Raw genomic sequence first — 21050 nt, forward strand, 5'->3', positions numbered from 1 at the left:
GCCTTATTTTGCACAGCCTATGATAAAGTATCTTTTACTTTGTAAATGTGCAGTTATAAAGAACGTGGTATAAGTTATTTTACATATTGTAGCCGAAATCAGAAGAGCGAAACTCCTCCAACATAACAGAACAAACAGACACACTGTCTCCACTGTCAGTTTCTTGATACTGCACTAGTGCCAACTCCCATTATCCATGAACAAAACCACACTTAAAAATTAAAAGATGTTGTAAAAAAATAAATAAATAAATAAATAAGAAAGAAAAGCAATACAATTCGAATGAATTTCAATCCTTAATAGCTGATTACAACGATAACTACATCACAACAACGACAAAGTGAAACGTACTGTCAGAAAAGAGGAGAGAATTTTGGCAACGAATGTATTTTTGCAAATCTACTGAAACAAAATGCATCAAAGAATAAAAAAACCAAGCGTGGACTACACGTGGAAACTATCTCTAAAACTGCATCAGAAAATGAAACGGAAGTGAGCACCAAGGATAGAGCAACTACGATCAACACAGAGGACAGAGTAAGAAGGATCAGCACCAAGGACAGAGCAACAAAGATCTTCACCAGCAACAGCATTCCAAAGGATCGTATTAGGAAAGTAGTTTTGCATAATTACAACATCAATAAACAACAAATTGCTCAGATGGAGAGAAATGATACTTTTAAGGGCAGTCTTTATTTATTTCTAATTGTCTTGAAAAATCTAAAACGGTGAAATCAATTCAAAGTAGACGGCATAAGTGAGTGCCTGTTTATCCTGATAACTTGGTGTGTGTGTGTGTGTGTGTGTGTGTGTGTGTGTGTGTGTGTGTGTGTGTGTGTTTTGTAGGTGGAATGTGTGAAAATTGTCACGAGCCCGTTTTTCATTGCACAAGCTGGAAGCGCTTGATGTTGTACATCACAAAAATGCTGTAATAATGAATATCTGTTAATAAAACAAAAATGAAACGGTGAAATTACTTCACAGTAGACGGCATTAGTGAGTGCCTGTTTACCCTGATAACTTGGTGTGTGTGTGTGTGTGTGTGTGTGTGTGTGTGTGTGTGTGTGTGTGTGTGTGTGTGTGTGTGTGTGTGTGTGTGTGTGTGTGTGTGTGTGTGTGTGTGTTTTGTAGGTGGAATGTGTGAAAATTGTCACAAGCTTCTATAAAATTTGCTGTAAGAGGTGTTTGGCATCACTGTGTGAATAGCCATTACGTAAAAGTAAACTATTGTAATAGTTTTGATATTGTAATGATACTTTTAAGGTCAACTTTCATCTAGAACACTTGCATAAAAAACTTGCCTAAAGTCTTTATAAACTTCCACGAATGCTAGAAACAAAACTCTTGGACTCATTTACATTTTTTGAATAACAGAACGCAGAAAAGACCAATGGACCTGTAAAGAGTCAAAAGAAAAACACCAAGATTACTTCTGCAGGACTCAAAGCACTAGTTGACAGAAATGAAATGTGTGCGTACCTCAGGAGAGCGATCGCAATCTCCAAACACTTCAGCAAAGTCTGATGGACTTTTCCTCAGAGTCTGGTCAGCAGGCAGAGTGTTGTCATTGTAGGATGAAACGAACTTAAAGTCACTGGTTCTAGAACCTGTTGTCAAGTAGGCGTCATAATTATAAGTGCTGCGTAATGTTCCTGCGGGGTCAACGTCTGCGTAATTAGGAGGGAGATAAGCGCTGGGGATGGCAACTGCTCCATCAAACAACAGTCTGGGCTTTCTCCTGCGACAAAACCTCACACCCAGGATGATGATGATGATGAAGGTAAGAAAGAAGGTGGACACAGACACCAGCGCGATGATCAGATAAGAGGTCAGTTTGGAATTCTTCTCATCGTAAGAAATATCCTTCAGTTCTGGGACCTCAGCCAAGTTATCAGAAATAAGTAAATACATGGAACAGGTGGCAGAGAGAGAGGGCTGTCCGTTATCTTTCACTGCCACAATAAGGTGCTGTTTCATGCTGTCAGATTCAGAAATGTCCCGCTGTATCCTGATCTCTCCACTGTGGACACCAATACTGAAAAGTCCCGGATCAGTGGATTTTACTATATGATAGGACAGCCAGGCGTTCTGTCCGGAGTCTGCGTCCACCGCTATCACTTTGGACACCAGAGAGCCTCCGTGTGCAGCTTTGGGGACCAGCTCGGTCATGAAGGAGTTGCCCTCCGCGGCGGGGTACAGTATCTGAGGAGAGTTGTCATTCACATCCGATATGAACACATTGACGGTCACGTTGCTGCTCAGCGGAGGAGAACCGTTGTCTCTGGCTATCACGTGGACTTTAAAACTCCTGAACTGTTCATAATCAAACGACCTCACAGCATGGATCACCCCCGTGTCTCCGTTAACAGATACATAGGAGGACACCGGGGCTCCGTTCACCTCACCAGCTAACAGAGAATAAATCACTGTACCGTTTTGTCTCCAGTCGGGGTCTCGAGCAGTAACGGAACATAAAGTGGAGCCAGGTTTGTTATTTTCAGTCACATATGCGCTGTACGACTGTTCCTCAAACACAGGTGGGTTGTCGTTGATGTCTGCTACAGATAACTGAACAGTTTTAGAGGAAGACAGAGGTGGAGAGCCCTCGTCAGTGGCAGTGATTGTAATATTGTAATCAGACACCAGTTCACGGTCCAGTTGACCTGAAGTCACCAGAGAATAGTAGTTTTTAATAGAAGGGACTAACTTAAAAGGGGCGCCTTGCTGAATGGAGCAGCGGACCTTTCTATTATTCTCAGAGTCTTTGTCCTGCACATTAATGATGCCCACCTCTGTTCCAGCTGACACATTCTCAGGAATGGGATTGGTGAGTGATTTTAAATATATTACAGGGGCGTTATCGTTAACATCTGTGACATGAATAATCACTTTTGCTTCTGAAGAAAGACCATACCCATCTTTGGCCTCAACAATCACATCATACTTTGAGCCTTCCTCAAAATCTATGTGTCCAGTTACAATTATTTCTCCAGTTTTTTGATCTAGTGAAAACATCTTTTGAGATTTATCAGAGAGGCGGCTAAATTCATATGTCACCTCACCATTGACACCATCGTCTGCGTCTGACGCACTAACAGTGGTAATTGGAGTTTTCAAAGGGGAGTTCTCCGATAATGTGGCAGTATATTCAGACTGAGTAAAAACTGGGGCGTTATCATTAGCATCAAGCACAATGACGTGTATGACTACGGTCCCGGATCTCTGAGGAGAGCCTCCATCTACAGCCGTAAGCAATAATTTCATTTCCTGCTGCTCCTCTCGGTCTAACTCCTTATCTAAAACCAACTCACCATATTTACTGCCAGCACTGGTTGTCTGAATACTGAACACAAAATGATCGTTTTGCTGCAAAATGTAGCTTTCAACAGAATTCTTGCCTATATCTGCATCTTGGGCTGCATTAATGCGATATCTGGCTCCTTTGTAAGCTGACTCTGTAATTTCCAGTTTGATAATGTCCTTCGGGAAGATGGGTTCATTGTCGTTTATGTCTTGCACCTGCAGGGACAACCGATGTAACTCCAAGGGATTCTCTAAAAGCAAGTCGAATTTAAGAACACATGAAGGCTTTTCTCCACAATGCTCCTCTCTGTCTATTCGTTGATCGACGAATAAATCCCCGCTTCGAAGGTTAATCCCGCAATACTGCCTGTCGTTTCCTTCCATGTCAACACGAGCTTTGCGAGCAGACAGTCTGCCCAAATCCAGTCCGAGATCCTTGACGACATTTCCAATGACAGATCCGCGTTTCAACTCCTCCTGTACAGAGTAGCTCAGGTCTCCGTGTGCGTAATGCACCACAACAAAGAAAAAGACAAAGCTTTGAAGAATGTGCTGCCTGTGCATCATCTTCACGCAGTATTACACAAATTACAATACTGTAGTTTCATACATGAAAATAGGCTACTTTATTCGATGATTACCGATATATGCCTCCCAAGCATTTGTCTTTTGTGTGAAAGACTACAGTGAAAGCAGGGTTGGTCGAATCCAATACTGGGTGGTGTGCAAAACATCTGAACATTTAACTCCTTAGCTGGTCTATAGTGACACCGTGAGTACAAATGAAATATAGCAGTTGTATTGAAGCAATGCAAATGTTCTTTTTACATTTACAGTTCATTTTGCTTTTGGGAACAAAAAAATTAGATTGATAAGGTAATGAAAGTGTCACGAGGAGTTATCATGTCTTCTTTGCCTTTTCTTTAAATTAGAAGCATATTCCTCGTCTAATGAGACTTTATAAAGAAGATTGCGTCTCCTCCTGAAGCAATCTACCTAAAGAAGTTCTCAGTAATTATAGTAAGAAAACGTTCCCCAAATACAAAACGACGTTTGACCACAGATCATGTCCTTCTGAATTCCACACTCAACAGTCCAAATTCGATTAACAATTAATATCAAATCGTCTCTCTCTCTTTCTCAGTAGAAAGTAAAATACCCTCGATGATTTTTCTTGAAACACAAAAATGTCTACCTCAATTTTCATTAAAAGACCACTTGACTTGCTTAATACTGTATGATTGATCACCCATGATGTATACAAATCAAAAGTAATTAAAATAAAATAATCCTAAATAAGTGAAATATATGCAATTCAAGCTGACATGTTGGAGAAAATGCGCTTTTTACTCATTTTCGGTGATATTTTAAACAAGAGGGTTGAAACAATTCTGCTGGCAAAGAAAACTAAAGCTGTTAACTGAAAACAGAAGTAATCAATATGTAACAGACTTACAGTCATCAAGGTTTACTCGCTGACAGCAAACATTGACTTACTTCCTCATCCCTGTTTTTTGCTCAATGCCTACTGTAACTGAAGTAGAGTTTGAATGCCAATATAAAAGGTGGCCAAAGTGCTCTCAGGTTAAACTAACAAAACTGTGAGCGAACCTATAGTCTAAGACATTTCAAAGGACGACAAAATAAGACAGAGGTGAGTTGTTTTTGAAAATGCATCAAAAGAGCAACAACGGGGTTCAGCGCCAAGAACAGCATTAACATGTTCTGCTCAGCACCAAGGACAGAGACACAAAGAACAAGGATAGCTCTACTAGGATGCAAAGGTCGAGACGCTATATCAGCATTAACAGTTATATTAGTTTAAAAAATGATACAAGAAAAACATGAACCTCAAGTGACTAAAGCATTTAAAATACCTATATGTTAGGCTGGGAAACTCTAAACGGCTGAAAAATAAGAACTAAAATATTCCTTTTTGACATACTCCACAGTGCACTATAAGGTCTGCTTTAGAGACAAATCAAAGTAATTACGATACAGTGAACTGCTCCAAGTAAAATTGATTTGCACAAAATAGCTTCAATGTGACAGCCATCAATAAACTAAATCAACTCACACATTGCACTGGCTAAAGTCTTCATTTCTATCAATAAGGATAAAGTAAACAGGCAAGAAATTGAAGAACAAATTGTAACTGACAAGATGTTGAATCGTTGAATCTTAAAGGAACAAATACTTAAATCGATATGTGGCACCTGTTCCTACCTCAGGAGAGCGATCACAATCTCCAAAGACTTCAGCAAAGTCTGAAGGACTTTTCCTCAGAGTCTGGTCAGCAGGCAGAGTGTTGTCATTGTAAGATGAAACGAACTTAAAGTCACTGGTTCTAGAACCTGTTGTCAAGTAGGCGTCATAATTATAAGTGCTGCGTAATGTTCCTGTGGGGTCAACTTCTGCGTAATTAGGAGGGAGATAAGCGCTGGGGATGGCAACTGCTCCATCAAACAACAGTCTGGGCTTTCTCCTGCGACAAAACCTCACACCCAGGATGATGATGATGAAGGTCAGAAAAAATGTGGACACAAACACCAACGCGATGATCAGATAAGAGGTCAGTTTTGAACTCTTCTCATCGTAAGACATATCCTTCAGTTCTGGGACCTCAGCCAAGTTATCAGAAATAAGTAAATACATGGAACAGGTGGCAGAGAGAGAGGGCTGTCCGTTATCTTTCACTGCCACAATAAGGTTCTGTTTCATATTGTCAGATTCAGAAATGTCCCGCTGTGTCCTGATCTCTCCGCTGTGGACACCAATACTGAAAAGTCCCGGATCAGTGGATTTCACTATATGATAGGACAGCCAGGCGTTCTGTCCGGAGTCTGCGTCCACCGCTATCACTTTGGACACCAGAGAGCCTCCGTGTGCAGCTTTGGGGACCAGCTCGGTCATGAAGGAGTTGCCCTCGAGGGCGGGGTAAAGTATCTGAGGAGAGTTGTCATTCACATCCGATATGAACACACTCAAGGTCACGTTGCTGCTCAGCGGAGGAGAACCGTTGTCTCTGGCCATGACATGGACTTTAAAACTCCTGAACTGTTCATAATCAAACGACCTCACAGCGTGGATCACCCCCGTGTCTCCGTTAACAGATACGTAGGAGGACACCGGGGCTCCGTTCACCTCACCAGGTAACAGAGAATAAATCACTGTACCGTTTTGTCTCCAGTCGGGGTCTCGAGCAGTAACGGAACATAAAGTGGAGCCAGGTTTGTTATTTTCAGTCACATACGCGCTGTACGACTGTTCCTCAAACATAGGTGGGTTGTCGTTGATGTCTGCTACAGATAACTGAACAGTTTTAGAGGAGGACAAAGGTGGAGAGCCTTCGTCCGTGGCTGTGATTGTAATGTTGTAATCAGATACTAGTTCACGGTCCAGTTGTCCTGTAGTCACCAGAGAATAGTAGTTTTTAATAGAGGGGACTAACTTAAAAGGGGCACCTTGCTGAATGGAGCAGCGGACCTGTCTGTTATTCTCAGAGTCTCTGTCCTGCACGTTAATGATGCCCACCTCTGTACCAGGTGACACATTCTCAGGTATGGGGTTAGTCAGTGATTTTAGATATATTACAGGGGCGTTATCATTCACATCTGTAACATCTATGATGACTTTGGCATAAGAAGTTAATCCCAAACCATCTTTTGCAGTAACACGTAGTTCAAATGATGACACTGTTTCAAAATCCATCACAGTCATCAATTTTATATTACCTGTCTTGTGATCAATGGCAAACATTGATTTAACATCTTCCGAAATGTGTCCAAAGTCATATGTAACGTCTCCATTTAGTCCCTCATCTGCATCAGTAGCACTTACTGTAAGCACGACAGTACTTACTGGAGAGTTTTCAGGCAGACGGGTTTTATAAACGGCCTGGCTGAACACTGGGACGTTATCATTAGCATCCAGTACAGTAATGTGAATGAACACAGTACCTGACTTTTGAGGGGAACCACCGTCCATAGCTGTAAGAAGTAGACTGATTTCCTTTAAGTTTTCACGATCAAGCTCTTTATTAAGGACTAGTTCCACCGAATTCGTTCCAACGCCCAGAATAAAGTTCTCATTCTGCTGTAGGTTGTACGTCTGAATTGAATATCTGCCTATATCGGCATCATGCGCTTCTTCTATCGGAAAACGAGCACCTTTCACCGCCGATTCACTAATATCTATATCAATCAGATCTTTATTAAATTGTGGAGGGTTGTCATTTATATCCTGGACATGAAGGTTAATGCGATGTAATTCTAATGGATTCTCTAACATCAGTTCCTGTTTTAACACGCAGGATGCTTTGTCTCCACAAAGGCCCTCTCTGTCAATCCTCTCGGCTACAGTCAGATCCCCGTTCGTTAGGTTTATGTCACAGTAAAGTTTGGCGCTCCCATCGGTATCAATACGGGCTTTTCGAAAGGATAGTCTGTTTGAATCCAGGCCCAGGTCTTTTGCGATTTTTCCGATCACGGATCCGCGTCTCACCTCCTCCGGAAAAGAATAGCTTATATCTCCACTGGCAAAATAGCAAGAGAAGAGAAGTAAAGCAACCATGCCGTTTTGTAATGGAAATCCAGTGATAGCCATCCTGGAGCCGATCTATCTCAAACACTGCACACTTTCTTGTCAGTGTACAGGAACAAAGCCAAACAATATAGACAGAATCCAAGGCCCAGTCTCTGCCTCTCTGAACGATCTACTGCAGCGTTTAAAGTCACAATATGCCTCGACGGCAGTGGGTGGATATTTGAACAAAAACAAATTACAGCTGGTGCAGAGCGACATCCTGAGTCTTCTCTGGAAATTACATGCTGTTTTTCTGTCTGTCTTCACGAGTCATACAATGATGAGAACATACACTGTATCAATGAGGTAAACATCAATTTAAAACGGAGATGTATGGTGGAATGCCCTGAGAGTTGTTAACATGAGCAAACATATGGGGCACTTATGAAGTAACTTTGTTTCACTAGGTGACCCAAAAGTGATTACTGCTTTTATGTGTGGAAATACTCATATTTGCATGTACATTTATATACCCATATCTTGAAATAGCATGTCTACAAATGTAATATTTTAGAGAATGGATCTTTGTGTTTAAATGTTTCTTGAAATTGTATGACAGCAGGTACGACACACCTGCTTTGGTCTCAAAATATAATTTATTTGTATACAGTATGAAAAATAACATTATTTATTTTCCCTTAAACACTGAAATTGTTTAATTATCAACTAAATTGTTTAGATAACGTTAATGGTGATTTTAATCTAATCACAAACTATTTTTCACTGACATTTCATTAATGTCTAGACAGGAAAAAAATGGGAAATTAACCAGTTATCAAGGGCACGAAAAGAATAAAACTGGTTTAATTGCGATCACTTTGCTCAACTCCACTGCAATCTTGCAAAGACTACACAGTAGTTATAAACTTCCACAACTTTAGTAAACGGTTTGACTTAACTACAAAATGCAACTGAAATTGAAAACAAATTCATAACTTTTCAAAGATTAGCATACAGGTAAATAGAAAATAGGTAACATATCTGACCTAAATATGAAGATGCCATTAGAAGGATTTGTTGCACATGAAGACTCCTCAAAACTGAAACATATCTAGTTTTACTGTGGAAGAAATTGCACGACATACATGACAGAAAGCCGACAAGAATGCTTCAAGCATAGGTGATAATATATTTACAGGGTATGAATTATTTCCTGTGAGCCAGCAGGAAAGAGAAGAATTTGTCTGAACAATAAAGCTTTACCTACAACATCAAACACTGAGATGAGACATAATTTCCTCAAAAGTTAAATTACTCTACATAAGCAAGGAAACTAACATCAACACAAAATGTCCCAAAACTTTAAAGAGGCATGTCTGATACAAATCTGATTCCTGTAAACATGTTGGGAATAACGAAATATTTTATGGAGATGAAACATATCGCAAGTGAATAAATGTGCCAAAATTTAAAAAAAAAACAAAAAAACTTCAATAAACAATGGTGTTTCCAATTACTAAAATGGTTGCAAATATGCAGCTAAGTGCAACTACTGTAAAATTAGGATGAAGTGACTTTAACAACAGATCTATTACTTAAATAAATGAGTCATGTTTCAGAAGAAAAATAGAGTCCTGATTGATTCCTACTGTATACAGACTGTTTGAATACTACTACATGGTCTTTATTTATAAATCTTTTTTTTTTCTCATGATGAATATTTCCAACTTATGACCACTTATGGAATATGCTTTTTCTAATGTTTGCATCATGTAAATTTCGGATTGATAGTCACATTTTAAGGTATAGTAACTTTTCGATAAAGTAATGGATCAAACGTTTGATACTCTTACCTCGAGAGAATTATCACAATCTCCAAATACATCAGCAAAGTCTGATGGACTTTTCCTCAGAGTCTGGTCAGCAGGCAGAGTGTTGTCATTGTAGGATGAAACGAACTTAAAGTCACTGGTTCTAGAACCTGTTGTCAAGTAGGCGTCATAATTATAAGTGCTGCGTAAAGTTCCTGTGGGGTCAACATCTGCGTAATTAGGAGGGAGATAAGCGCTGGGGATGGCAACTGCTCCATCAAACAACAGCCTGGGCTTTCTCCTGCGACAAAACCTCACACCCAGGATGATGATGATGAAGGTAAGAAAGAAGGTGGACACAGACACCAACGCGATGATCAGATAAGAGGTCAGTTTGGAATTCTTCTCATCGTAAGAAATATCCTTCAGTTCTGGGACCTCAGCCAAGTTATCGGAAATAAGTAAATACATGGAACAGGTGGCAGAGAGAGAGGGCTGTCCGTTATCTTTCACTGCCACAATAAGGTTCTGTTTCATATTGTCAGATTCAGAAATGTCCCGCTGTGTCCTGATCTCTCCGCTGTGGACTCCAATACTAAAAAGTCCCGGATCAGTGGATTTCACTATATGATAGGACAGCCAGGCGTTCTGTCCGGAGTCCGCGTCCACCGCTATCACTTTGGACACCAGAGAGCCTCCGTGTGCAGCTTTGGGGACCAGCTCGGTCATGAATGAGTTGCCCTCCGGGGCCGGGTACAGTATCTGAGGAGAGTTGTCATTAACATCCGATATGAACACACTGACGGTCACGTTGCTGCTAAGCGGAGGAGAACCGTTGTCTCTAGCCATCACGTGGACTTTAAAACTTCTGAACTGTTCATAATCAAACAACCTCACAGCGTGGATCACCCCCGTGTCCCCGTTAACAGATACATAGGAGGACACCGGGGCTCCGTTCACCTCACCAGCTAACAGAGAATAAATCACTGTACCGTTTTGTCTCCAGTCGGGGTCTCGAGCAGTAACGGAACACAAAGTGGAGCCAGGTTTGTTATTTTCACTCACATATGCGCTGTACGACTGTTCCTCAAACACAGGTGGGTTGTCGTTGATGTCTGCTACAGATAACTGAACAGTTTTAGAGGAGGACAGAGGGGGAGAGCCTCCGTCAGTGGCAATGATTGTAATGTTGTAATCAGACACTAGTTCACGGTCCAGTTGACCTGTAGTCACCACAGAATAGTAGTTCTTAATAGAGGGCACTAATTTAAAAGGACCGCCTTGCCGAATGGAGCAGCGGACCTGTTTGTTGAGCTCAGAGTCTCTGTCCTGAACATTAATGATGCCCACCTCTGTACCAGGTGACACATTCTCAGGTATGGGATTAGTCAGTGATTTCAAACTGATAGCAGGTGGGTTGTCATTGACATCTGTTATATATATAATTACTGTACAATACGAGGTAAGACCTGGTCCATCTTTTGCTCTTATTCGCAGTTCAATGGAGGTCTCAGTCTCATAGTCTATAGAGCCGATGACTCTTACGTCTCCCTTCTTAGGATCAAGCGAGAACAAAGAGACATGCTCATCAGATACATGATCAAAATTGTATAAAATATCACCATTAGGTCCCGCGTCTGCATCAGTAGCGCTCACTGTAACAACCAGGGTATCTAAAGGTGCGTTTTCAGGAACACTTGCTTTATAAACGGCCTGGCTGAACACTGGGGCGTTATCATTAGCATCCAGCACAGTGACGTGTACGATCGCAGTACCTGATCTCTGTGGTGAGCCCCCATCTATAGCTGTAAGCAACAACTTTAGTTCTTTCTGTTGCTCCCGGTCTAATTCTTTTACCAAAACCAATTCGGGGCTTTTCCTGCCACTGCCATCTGTGTCTACATTAATGGTGAAATGCTCATTATTTTGTAAATTGTAGCGCTGCACAGTATTTGTACCAATATCTGCATCATGGGCTTCTGTGAGTAAGAATCTAGCTCCTTTGTCAGCTGATTCTCTTATTTCAAATGAAATTAAGTCCTCACTAAACTGTGGAGCGTTGTCGTTTATATCTTGCACATGAATACTTATACGATGAAGCTCTAAAGGATTTTCCAAAACAAGTTCTTCTTTTAAAACGCAAGACGCCTTCTTACCACAAAGACCTTCCCTGTCGATCCTGTCAGTCATAATCAAATCTCCGGTGCTCAGATTAATGTCGCAATACCGCTTATCATCTCTATCAGTGTCAATACGAGCTTTACGCGAGGTAAGTGTGGCAATCCCAAGGCCGAGATCTTTGGCTATATTTCCGACCACAGACCCACGTTTCATCTCCTCTGTGATAGCGTAGCTCACATCTCCATACACGAAATGTAGGCCGATTAAAAGAAAAACAAGACAAAAGCCTTTCATGGAAAATCCTCTGTGAAACGTGTTTCCCATGATAAACCAAGCGTCCATCCTCTCCTGACAAATGATTTCAAACTGGTCAAGAACGGTTGTATTCCTGCTTGGGCCTTATATATCCTCCTTCACCGACAGAAATACTGCAACAAAGCTTTACAATGGTGGAAAAAATGGAAGAAGCAGCCGATCATTTCTGCCTATGTTGGTGCACAGTGACACCAAGAGATTTAACCGGTTATTGCACTGCAAACGAAAACCAACTGACAACTTCACTGGCTGTTTAGGCAGATGTTTTTGTGATTTAGTCTTTTTTTTGTTATAATGACACAAGCAAATAGTGTATATTTGCTACTAAGACTTAACACACAACAGTTGTGATTGCTGTATCGTTTGTGTCTGAGTAAGAGGATTCAGTGTTATTTCTTTACTACTGAATATTTTTTCTGCATTGCACTCTTTATAATATGTTTGTACATTAAAGTGACCCTCAATATCTGAAATACTGCAAAAGACTAAACACTCAAGGGAACTAAGTGTTAGATTTAACTATTTATTGAAAAAGTCAATAATCCATGTTAAGATGTAATAATGTGCACACAAAGACTAACTAAATGTGTGAAAAAGACACATGAACATTGTTCCATAAACCTTCACTAAGCAGAGTAAGATTAAGTAACAATAACACAAAACACACAGCACTCAGTACCATCTATCTCCATATGAGACTTTCAGATTAGAGACCAGCACATCTCCCCTCAGCATAAAAAGAGACAGAGATCCAATATTTCTGCAGTGGAAATATTGTTTCATTTTTGTGTTTGTTTGTTTTGTATTTGTGTAGTATACAGGAAAAGAATATGTTACATAAATGTAACAACCCCAGTAACCCCAGTCATGAAATAAATAAGCCATTTTCCTAAGAAAGGACAAAACCTTTCCCTCCTTACACTTGCCAGTACACAACTAATGTAGGTAGTACTCTGTGTTTAGACAGACTTGAAAATGTCAAAACAAGGTGATAATAACCTTAATCAAAGGAATTTTCTCAAAGTGCAGACATGAGAGTTTGTTGTGCTTGTATGATTTCATCAAGCACCCTTACTGAATCTGTATGGCCTCTTTTTGTAAATTAATCTGTGCCTTATCTTCTGAAAATGTACAGCTGTGTAGAAGATTGATGGGACTCTCCCCAATAAGTGGTGTAACATGATAACTACACGGTTTGTTAAAAACATTGTACTAAACCAAGATATAAAGTGTCATATATGGATGCACATTTTTCAATACTATGGGATAGTTATGTTATGCCTCACTGAGCACCAATGTAATTATATGACTTAATGGTATTAGCCAAAAGAAAATGAAGTAAATTGACATAAGTGTCTGTATTTAATTGTGTTATTCTTCAAATTTTGAATATTTAATGTTTTTATTAGATTCTGGACAGCAGTTTAAAAAAAGTAAAAGAGGTTTTTTTCTATTTTTACAATAGCCAAACCAGTCAAAAATAATCATTACTAGTTAATTAAAATGTCAATAACAGATTGAAAGGATTTGCTTAGATTAATGTAGAAACACATTAAAAGCCTGTATCATAACATGTTACCTTAGTGAGCAGGGAGGCACAAGAGACAATAGGGGAAAATACATTGTGAACATGTAGTGTTACAAAAGAGGACCGTCAAGAATCCCAAATACCCTTATCAAATTGGTTGTAGTTGACAAGTTAAATAAACGGGACAATGACAAACCATAAAGTTATAACATATGTTGACCTACCTCGGGGGAATTATCTGACTGACCGAATTCTTCAGCAAAGTCTGATGGACTTTTCCTCAGAGTCTGGTCAGCAGGCAGAGTGTTGTCATTGTAAGATGAAACGAACTTAAAGTCACTGGTTCTAGAACCTGTTGTCAAGTAGGCGTCATAATTATAAGTGCTGCGTAAAGTTCCTGTGGGGTCAACATCTGCGTAATTAGGAGGGAGATACGCGCTGGGGATGGCAACTGCTCCATCAAACAACAGTCTGGGCTTTCTCCTGCGACAAAACCTCACACCCAGGATGATGATAATGAAGGTCAGAAAAAAGGTGGACACAGACACCAGCGCGATTATCAGATAAGAAGTCAGTTTGGAATTATTCTCGTCGTAAGAAATATCCTTCAGTTCTGGGACCTCAGCCAAGTTATCAGAAATAAGTAAATACATGGAACAGGTGGCAGAGAGAGAGGGCTGTCCGTTATCTTTCACTGACACAATAAGGTTCTGTTTCATGCTGTCAGATTCAGAAATGTCCCGCTGTGTCCTGATCTCTCCGCTGTGGACACCAATACTGAAAAGTCCCGGATCAGTGGATTTGACTATATGATAGGACAGCCAGGCGTTCTGTCCGGAGTCCGCGTCCACCGCTACCACTTTGGACACCAGAGATCCTCCGTGTGCAGCTTTGGGGACCAGCTCGGTCATGAATGAGTTGCCCTCCGGGGCCGGGTACAGTATCTGAGGAGAGTTGTCATTAACATCCGATATGAACACACTGACGGTCACGTTGCTGCTAAGCGGAGGAGAACCGTTGTCTCTAGCCATCACGTGGACTTTAAAACTTCTGAACTGTTCATAATCAAACAACCTCACAGCGTGGATCACCCCCGTGTCCCCGTTAACAGATACATAGGAGGACACCGGGGCTCCGTTCACCTCACCAGCTAACAGAGAATAAATCACTGTACCGTTTTGTCTCCAGTCGGGGTCTCGAGCAGTAACTGAACATAAAGTGGAGCCAGGTTTGTTATTTTCAGTGACATATGCGCTGTACGACTGTTCCTCAAACACAGGTGGGTTGTCGTTGATGTCTGCAACAGATAACTGAACAGTTTTGGAGGAGGACAGAGGTGGAGAGCCCTCGTCTGTGGCAGTGATTGTAATGTTGTAATCAGACACTACTTCACGGTCGAGTTGACCTGTAGTCACCAGAGAATAGTAGTTTTTAATAGATGGGACTAATTTAAAAGGGGAACCTTGTTGAATAGAGCAGCGGACTTGTTTATTATTATCAGAGTCTCTATCCTGCACGTTAATGATGCCCACCTCTGTACCAGGTGACACATTCTCAGGTACGGGGTTCATCAGGGATGTTATATGTATAGCTGGAGCGTTGTCATTAACATCAGTGATATCAATAATCAGTTTGGAATCAGAGGAGAGTCCATAACCATCTTTGGCAACGATTCGCATTTCATATTTAGAATTACTCTCGAAATCAAGAGGCCCTATGACTTTTATCTCTCCAGTTTCCCCGTTCAGTGAGAACACTTTTTTAGCCTTTTCTGAAATGCGGCTAAACTCATAAGTCACTTCTCCATTGACTCCTTCATCTGCATCAGTGGCACTTACTGTGATAACAACAGTTTCAACAGCAGAGTTTTCAGGTAGACTGGCTTCATAAACTGCTTGGTCAAACACTGGGGCGTTATCATTAGCATCCAACACAGTCACGTGTACAATAGCTGTTCCTGATCTTTGTGGATTGCCACCATCAACAGCTGTTAGCACGAAATCTAAATCGTGTTCTTTTTCACGGTCGAGCTCTTTATCTAACACCAACTCGACATTCTTAGACCCATCAGTGTCCTCTCGAACAGACAAAACAAAATGTTCATTTTTCTGTAAACTGTATTGTTTAACTGTATTTTGTCCAATGTCAGCGTCATGTGCTTCACTGACACGATATCGAGCCCCCTTGACCGCTGATTCTCTGATTTCCAGTTTAATGTCAACCTTTGGGAAAACAGGTGCATTGTCGTTTATATCCTGCACGAGCAGTGAAATACGGTGCAGCTCCAAAGGGTTTTCGAGGACTAACTCGAATTTGAGCAGGCACGAAACCTTCTCTCCGCAAAGCTCCTCTCTGTCAACCCTTTCCCTCATGACAAAATTTCCCGTTTTTAGATCAATATCGCAGTAACCTGCCGTTTCATCACTATCAATACGTGCCTTACGAGAGGAAAATGTCACTACTTCGAGTCCGAGATCCCTGGCGACATTTCCAACAATGGATCCGGGTCTCATCTCCTCCGGAACAGAATAGCTGAAGTCTGCAACGGTGATGTCAACTAAAAGAACAAATCCACAGAGAAACTTCCAAAGCGATTGTCCTTTACGGTCCATTGTATCTCCCGTACTATGATACGAACACGCAAATCTTCATAAAGGCGCTGATTAAATCAAAACCTTATCGTGATAGTTAGTATAGCCACCCCTACAACAATGGCAGATCTGGTTTTAATGCTGTTGGAGTGGGTGGAGAAATGAACCTCCTCATATTTGCAAGTGAGCAGCGACGCCGTGAGTTTATTTAGAATATTACAAATAAATAACTACTGGCCCAACAAAGGATGCCGCAGTACTGTCATGATGTACTCAACACAGCAGTATAATATTTCAATATTAACACTCAAATAGAGGGTTGTTGGGGCTTTTTGCCAGGATGGTTTTGGTATATTTGTAACGGGTGTATGCAGAGTAAACACCGTTCAGCACCATGGACAGAGTCTGACCAGTGAGGGGTAGACCCACAGATTTACTTCATTTAACATTTATGCTCTCAAAGTTACTCTCCATTATTACTATGAAACCACAGTTTACTATCTCGTGAAATTGCGTTCAAATATTACTTAATGTTTTTTCCAATTACTTTACGGTCAATACGTAATGACAGCCTGGAGCAAGCATCGTGTTGTAGAATCAATTAAGTACATTTATGAGTGAACAACTGTGGTTTCCGTTAAATGTTAATGGATGCGTCGTGTCTGGAACTTAAATCCATTGCAGATTTTCTTCTATATTAATCCAATACCATGATTTCTCCCTAACTATAATCAAATGCTGCCAGTTAAAAAAAACAACCCAGTCTCTAGCTCACAACAGCATCGATCTGTTAGCTAAACATACATGTTACATGTTAATCACATCTGGCTAACCCAAAATTAGCCACTTTGAATCTTGCAATCAGTCATCATATATTAAAGTAATTTGCTGTCAGCTCACTTCATGCCTTTACACGATTTTCCTCTCGGTAAAAGCACAAACCAATTATCCATGTATTGATTGGGTAAAATATTCCAGTCAGCAAAATGAGATTTATACTTCAGCAGTTCAGGTCAAGCTGCAGTTTTGCAGTATTCACACGATTTGTCCGCATTATCATCATAAATGTAATGTCACTATGACACGTTGCATCTTGTGTGTTATGTCTATTACTGTTATTGTTATTCACAGGACAAATTATGTCAAGAGGTCTTGGTTTAAATTACACTGAATTGTGTTTAAAACGTAGTGGATGAAAAGTCTAGGTTACATTTAACTTTTCTTTCAATAGTGTTCGAATGACAACAAATCAACGTGTAGCAGGTCCTAGTTTCAAATCGGAAGTCCTTTAACCTGTAAATGAACAACATCATGGCAACGCAGTGCTTATTTTCTGCATTTCAATGGCATTGGTCTTAGCAATTTTTGGTGAATAAATACTATAATATTTCAAGGAGTGTACGACAAGTGTCGAACCAGATAAAACTAACATTAAACAAACTAAGAACAAACTCAAGAATATTTCATGTTTATGTATACTGGGGGGAAATAGAAGACAGGTAATTTGAAATGTGACACTATTGTAATTTCACAATCAACATTAAAGGGTAATTATGAAAGTGTGAGTGTCCTACCTCTGGAGACTCATCTGACGCACCAAACACATCTGCAAAGTCTGATGGACTTTTCCTCAGAGTCTGGTCAGCAGGCAGAGTGTTGTCATTGTAAGATGAAACGAACTTAAAGTCACTGGTTCTAGAACCTGTTGTCAAGTAGGCGTCATAATTATAAGTGCTGCGTAAAGTTCCTGTGGGGTCAACATCTGCGTAATTAGGAGGGAGATAAGCGCTGGGGATGGCAACTGCTCCATCAAACAACAGTCTGGGCTTTCTCCTGCGACAAAACCTCACACCTAGGATGATGATGATGAAGGTCAGAAAAAAGGTGGACACAGACACCAGTGCGATGATCAGATAAGAGGTCAGTTTGGAATTATTCTCATCGTAAGAAATATCCTTCAGTTCTGGGACCTCAGCCAAGTTATCAGAAATAAGTAAATACATGGAACAGGTGGCAGAGAGAGAGGGCTGTCCGTTATCTTTCACTGCCACAATAAGGTTCTGTTTCATGCTGTCAGATTCAGAAATGTCCCGCTGTGTCCTGACCTCTCCGCTGTGGACACCAATACTAAAAAGTCCCGGATCAGTGGATTTCACTATTTGATAGGACAGCCAGGCGTTCTGTCCGGAGTCCGCGTCCACCGCTATTACTTTGGAAACCAGAGATCCTCCGTGTGCAGCTTTGGGGACCAGCTCGGTCATGAAGGAGTTTCCCTCCGGGGCGGGGTACAGTATCTGAGGAGAGTTGTCATTAACATCGGATATGAACACACTGACGGTCACGTTGCTGCTCAGCGGAGGAGAACCGTTGTCTCTAGCCATCACGTGGACTTTAAAACTTCTGAACTGTTCATAATCAAACGACCTCACAGCGTGGATCACCCCCGTGTCTCCGTTAACAGATACATAGGAGGACACCGGGGCTCCGTTCACCTCACCAGCTAACAGAGAATAAATCACTGTACCGTTTTGTCTCCAGTCGGGGTCTCGAGCAGTAACAGAACATACAGTGGAGCCAGGTTTGTTATTTTCAGTCACATATGCGTTGTATGACTGGTCCTCAAACACAGGTGGGTTGTCGTTGATGTCTGCTACAGATAACTGGACCGTTTTAGAGGAAGACAGAGGTGGAGAGCCCTCGTCACTGGCAGTGATTGTAATGTTGTAATCAGACACTACTTCACGGTCCAGTTGTCCTGTAGTCACCAGAGAATAGTAGTTTTTAATAGAGGGTACTAATTTAAATGGGGCGCCTTGCTGAATGGAGCAGCGGACCTGTCCATTATTATCAGAGTCTCTGTCCTGCACATTAATGATGCCCACCTCTGTACCAGGTGACACATTCTCAGGTATTGGGTTGGACAGTGATTTCAGATATATCAATGGAGGATTGTCATTAACATCAGTGATGTCAATTGTCACTTTAGAGTCAGAGGAAAGTCCATAACCATCTTTGGCATCGACTCGCATTTCATATTTCGAATCACTCTCGAAATCAAGAGGCCCTATGACTTTAATCTCTCCAGTTTTACTGTTCAATGAGAAAACATTTTTAGCCTTTTCTGAAATGCGGCTAAACTCATAAGTCACTTCTCCATTGACTCCTTCATCTGCATCAGTGGCACTTACTGTGATTACAACAGTTTCAACAGCAGAGTTTTCAGGTAGACTGGCTTTATAAACCGCTTGGTCAAACACTGGGGCGTTATCATTAGCATCCAACACAGTCACGTGTATAAGAGCTGTTCCTGATCTTTGTGGATTGCCACCATCAACAGCTGTTAGCACGAAATCTAAATCGTGTTCTTTTTCACGGTCGAGCTCTTTATCTAACACCAACTCGACATTCTTAGACCCATCAGTGTCCTCTCGAACCGACAAAACAAAATGTTCATTTTTCTGTAAACTGTATTGTTTCACTGTATTTTGACCGATGTCAGCATCATGTGCTTCGTTGACACGATATCGAGCCCCCTTGACCGCTGATTCTCCGATTTCAAGTTTAATCTTATCCTTTGGAAAAACAGGTGAATTGTCGTTTACATCCTGAAGGAGCAGTGAAATGCGGTGCAGCTCCAAAGGATTTTCTAGTACCAACTCGAATTTAAGCAGACACGAAACCTTCTCTCCACAAAGCTCCTCTCTGTCAACCCTTTCCCTCATGACAAAATTTCCCGTTTTTAGATCAATATCGCAGTAATGTTGGTACTTCTCCTCGGCATCAATACGGGCTTTGCGAGAGGACAATTTCACTACTTCGAGACCGAGATCCCTGGCCATATGTCCAACAATGGATCCGGGTCTCATCTCCTCCGGAACAGAATAGCTGAGGTCTGCAACGGTGATGTCGACTAAAAGAAAAAATCCACAGAGAAACCTCCAAAGCGATTGTCCTTTACGGTCCATTTCTCCCGTACTATGATTCGAACATGCAAATCTTCATAAAGGCGCTGTTCAAATCAAAACCTTATCGTGATAGTTAGTATAGCCACCCATACAACAATGGCAGATCTGGTTTTAATGTTGTTGGAGTGGGTGGAGAAATGAACCTCACCATATCTGCAAGTAAGCAGCGACGCCGTGAGTTTATTTAGAATATTACAAATAAATTACTACTGGCCCAACATAGAATGTTGCAGTACTGTCATGATATACTCAACACATCAGTGTAATATTTCAATATTAACACACAAATAGAGGGTTTTTTGCCAGGATAATTTTGGTACGTTTGTAACGGGTTTATGCAGAGAAAACACCGTTCAGCACCATGGACAGTGACTGAACGGCGAGAAGTAGACCCACAGATTTACTTCATTTAACGCTTCTGCTTTCAAAATTATTGCACTGACTATTAATGACCTTAAAACTACAGTACACTATCTCATGAAATTACGTTCATATATTATTAAAGAGTTTTACCAATTACTTTATGGTAAAAACGTAATGGCTGCTTGGATCGTATTCAGAAGCAACATGTTGTAGAATCAATGAAGTACTACATTTATGAGTGAAAGATTGTGGTTTCCGTTAAATGTCAATAGATACGTCGTTGCTTGAGCATTAATTCATTGCAGGTTTTCTTCCGTATTCATCCAATACTATATTCTTTCCCTAACCATAATCAAATGCTGCCAGTTAATAAACATGACTATAACAAGGTATAATAATGCTGTAGCGACTACGAGCAGCTATTGTATTGCAAGATGTTATATTACGTTGTCACTGAAAATTCTACTCTTATCTTCTGTATCAATATTTTTGAGACTTGCCAGATATTTTAATTAAAAATACTCCTCAT

The 21050-nt window shown here is 40.8% G+C and overlaps 5 protein-coding genes across 5 annotated transcripts; all 5 read right to left on the minus strand.

Annotated features, from left to right (window-relative positions):
- Window positions 1-1449: 1449 nt before the first annotated feature.
- Window positions 1450-3867, minus strand: LOC133985562 (protocadherin beta-15-like). The gene has a single exon (XM_062425229.1). The coding sequence runs from the start codon at window positions 3865-3867 to the stop codon at window positions 1450-1452; it is 2418 nt and encodes an 805-aa protein (XP_062281213.1).
- Window positions 3868-5484: 1617 nt separating this feature from the next.
- LOC133985563 (protocadherin gamma-A11-like) lies at window positions 5485-7908 on the minus strand. Its single transcript, XM_062425230.1, has one exon. The coding sequence runs from the start codon at window positions 7906-7908 to the stop codon at window positions 5485-5487; it is 2424 nt and encodes an 807-aa protein (XP_062281214.1).
- Window positions 7909-9659: 1751 nt separating this feature from the next.
- On the minus strand, window positions 9660-12101 carry LOC133985564 (protocadherin beta-15-like). Its single transcript, XM_062425231.1, has one exon. It carries the CDS (start codon window positions 12099-12101, stop codon window positions 9660-9662), a length of 2442 nt encoding a protein of 813 aa, XP_062281215.1.
- Window positions 12102-13805: 1704 nt separating this feature from the next.
- On the minus strand, window positions 13806-16214 carry LOC133985566 (protocadherin beta-15-like). Its single transcript, XM_062425232.1, has one exon. It carries the CDS (start codon window positions 16212-16214, stop codon window positions 13806-13808), a length of 2409 nt encoding a protein of 802 aa, XP_062281216.1.
- Window positions 16215-17710: 1496 nt separating this feature from the next.
- On the minus strand, window positions 17711-20158 carry LOC133985567 (protocadherin beta-15-like). The gene has a single exon (XM_062425233.1). The coding sequence runs from the start codon at window positions 20156-20158 to the stop codon at window positions 17711-17713; it is 2448 nt and encodes an 815-aa protein (XP_062281217.1).
- Window positions 20159-21050: the final 892 nt, after the last annotated feature.

The sequence above is a fragment of the Scomber scombrus genome, chromosome 9 (genome assembly GCF_963691925.1).
Source record: "Scomber scombrus chromosome 9, fScoSco1.1, whole genome shotgun sequence".
NCBI classification, from domain to species: domain Eukaryota; kingdom Metazoa; phylum Chordata; class Actinopteri; order Scombriformes; family Scombridae; genus Scomber; species Scomber scombrus.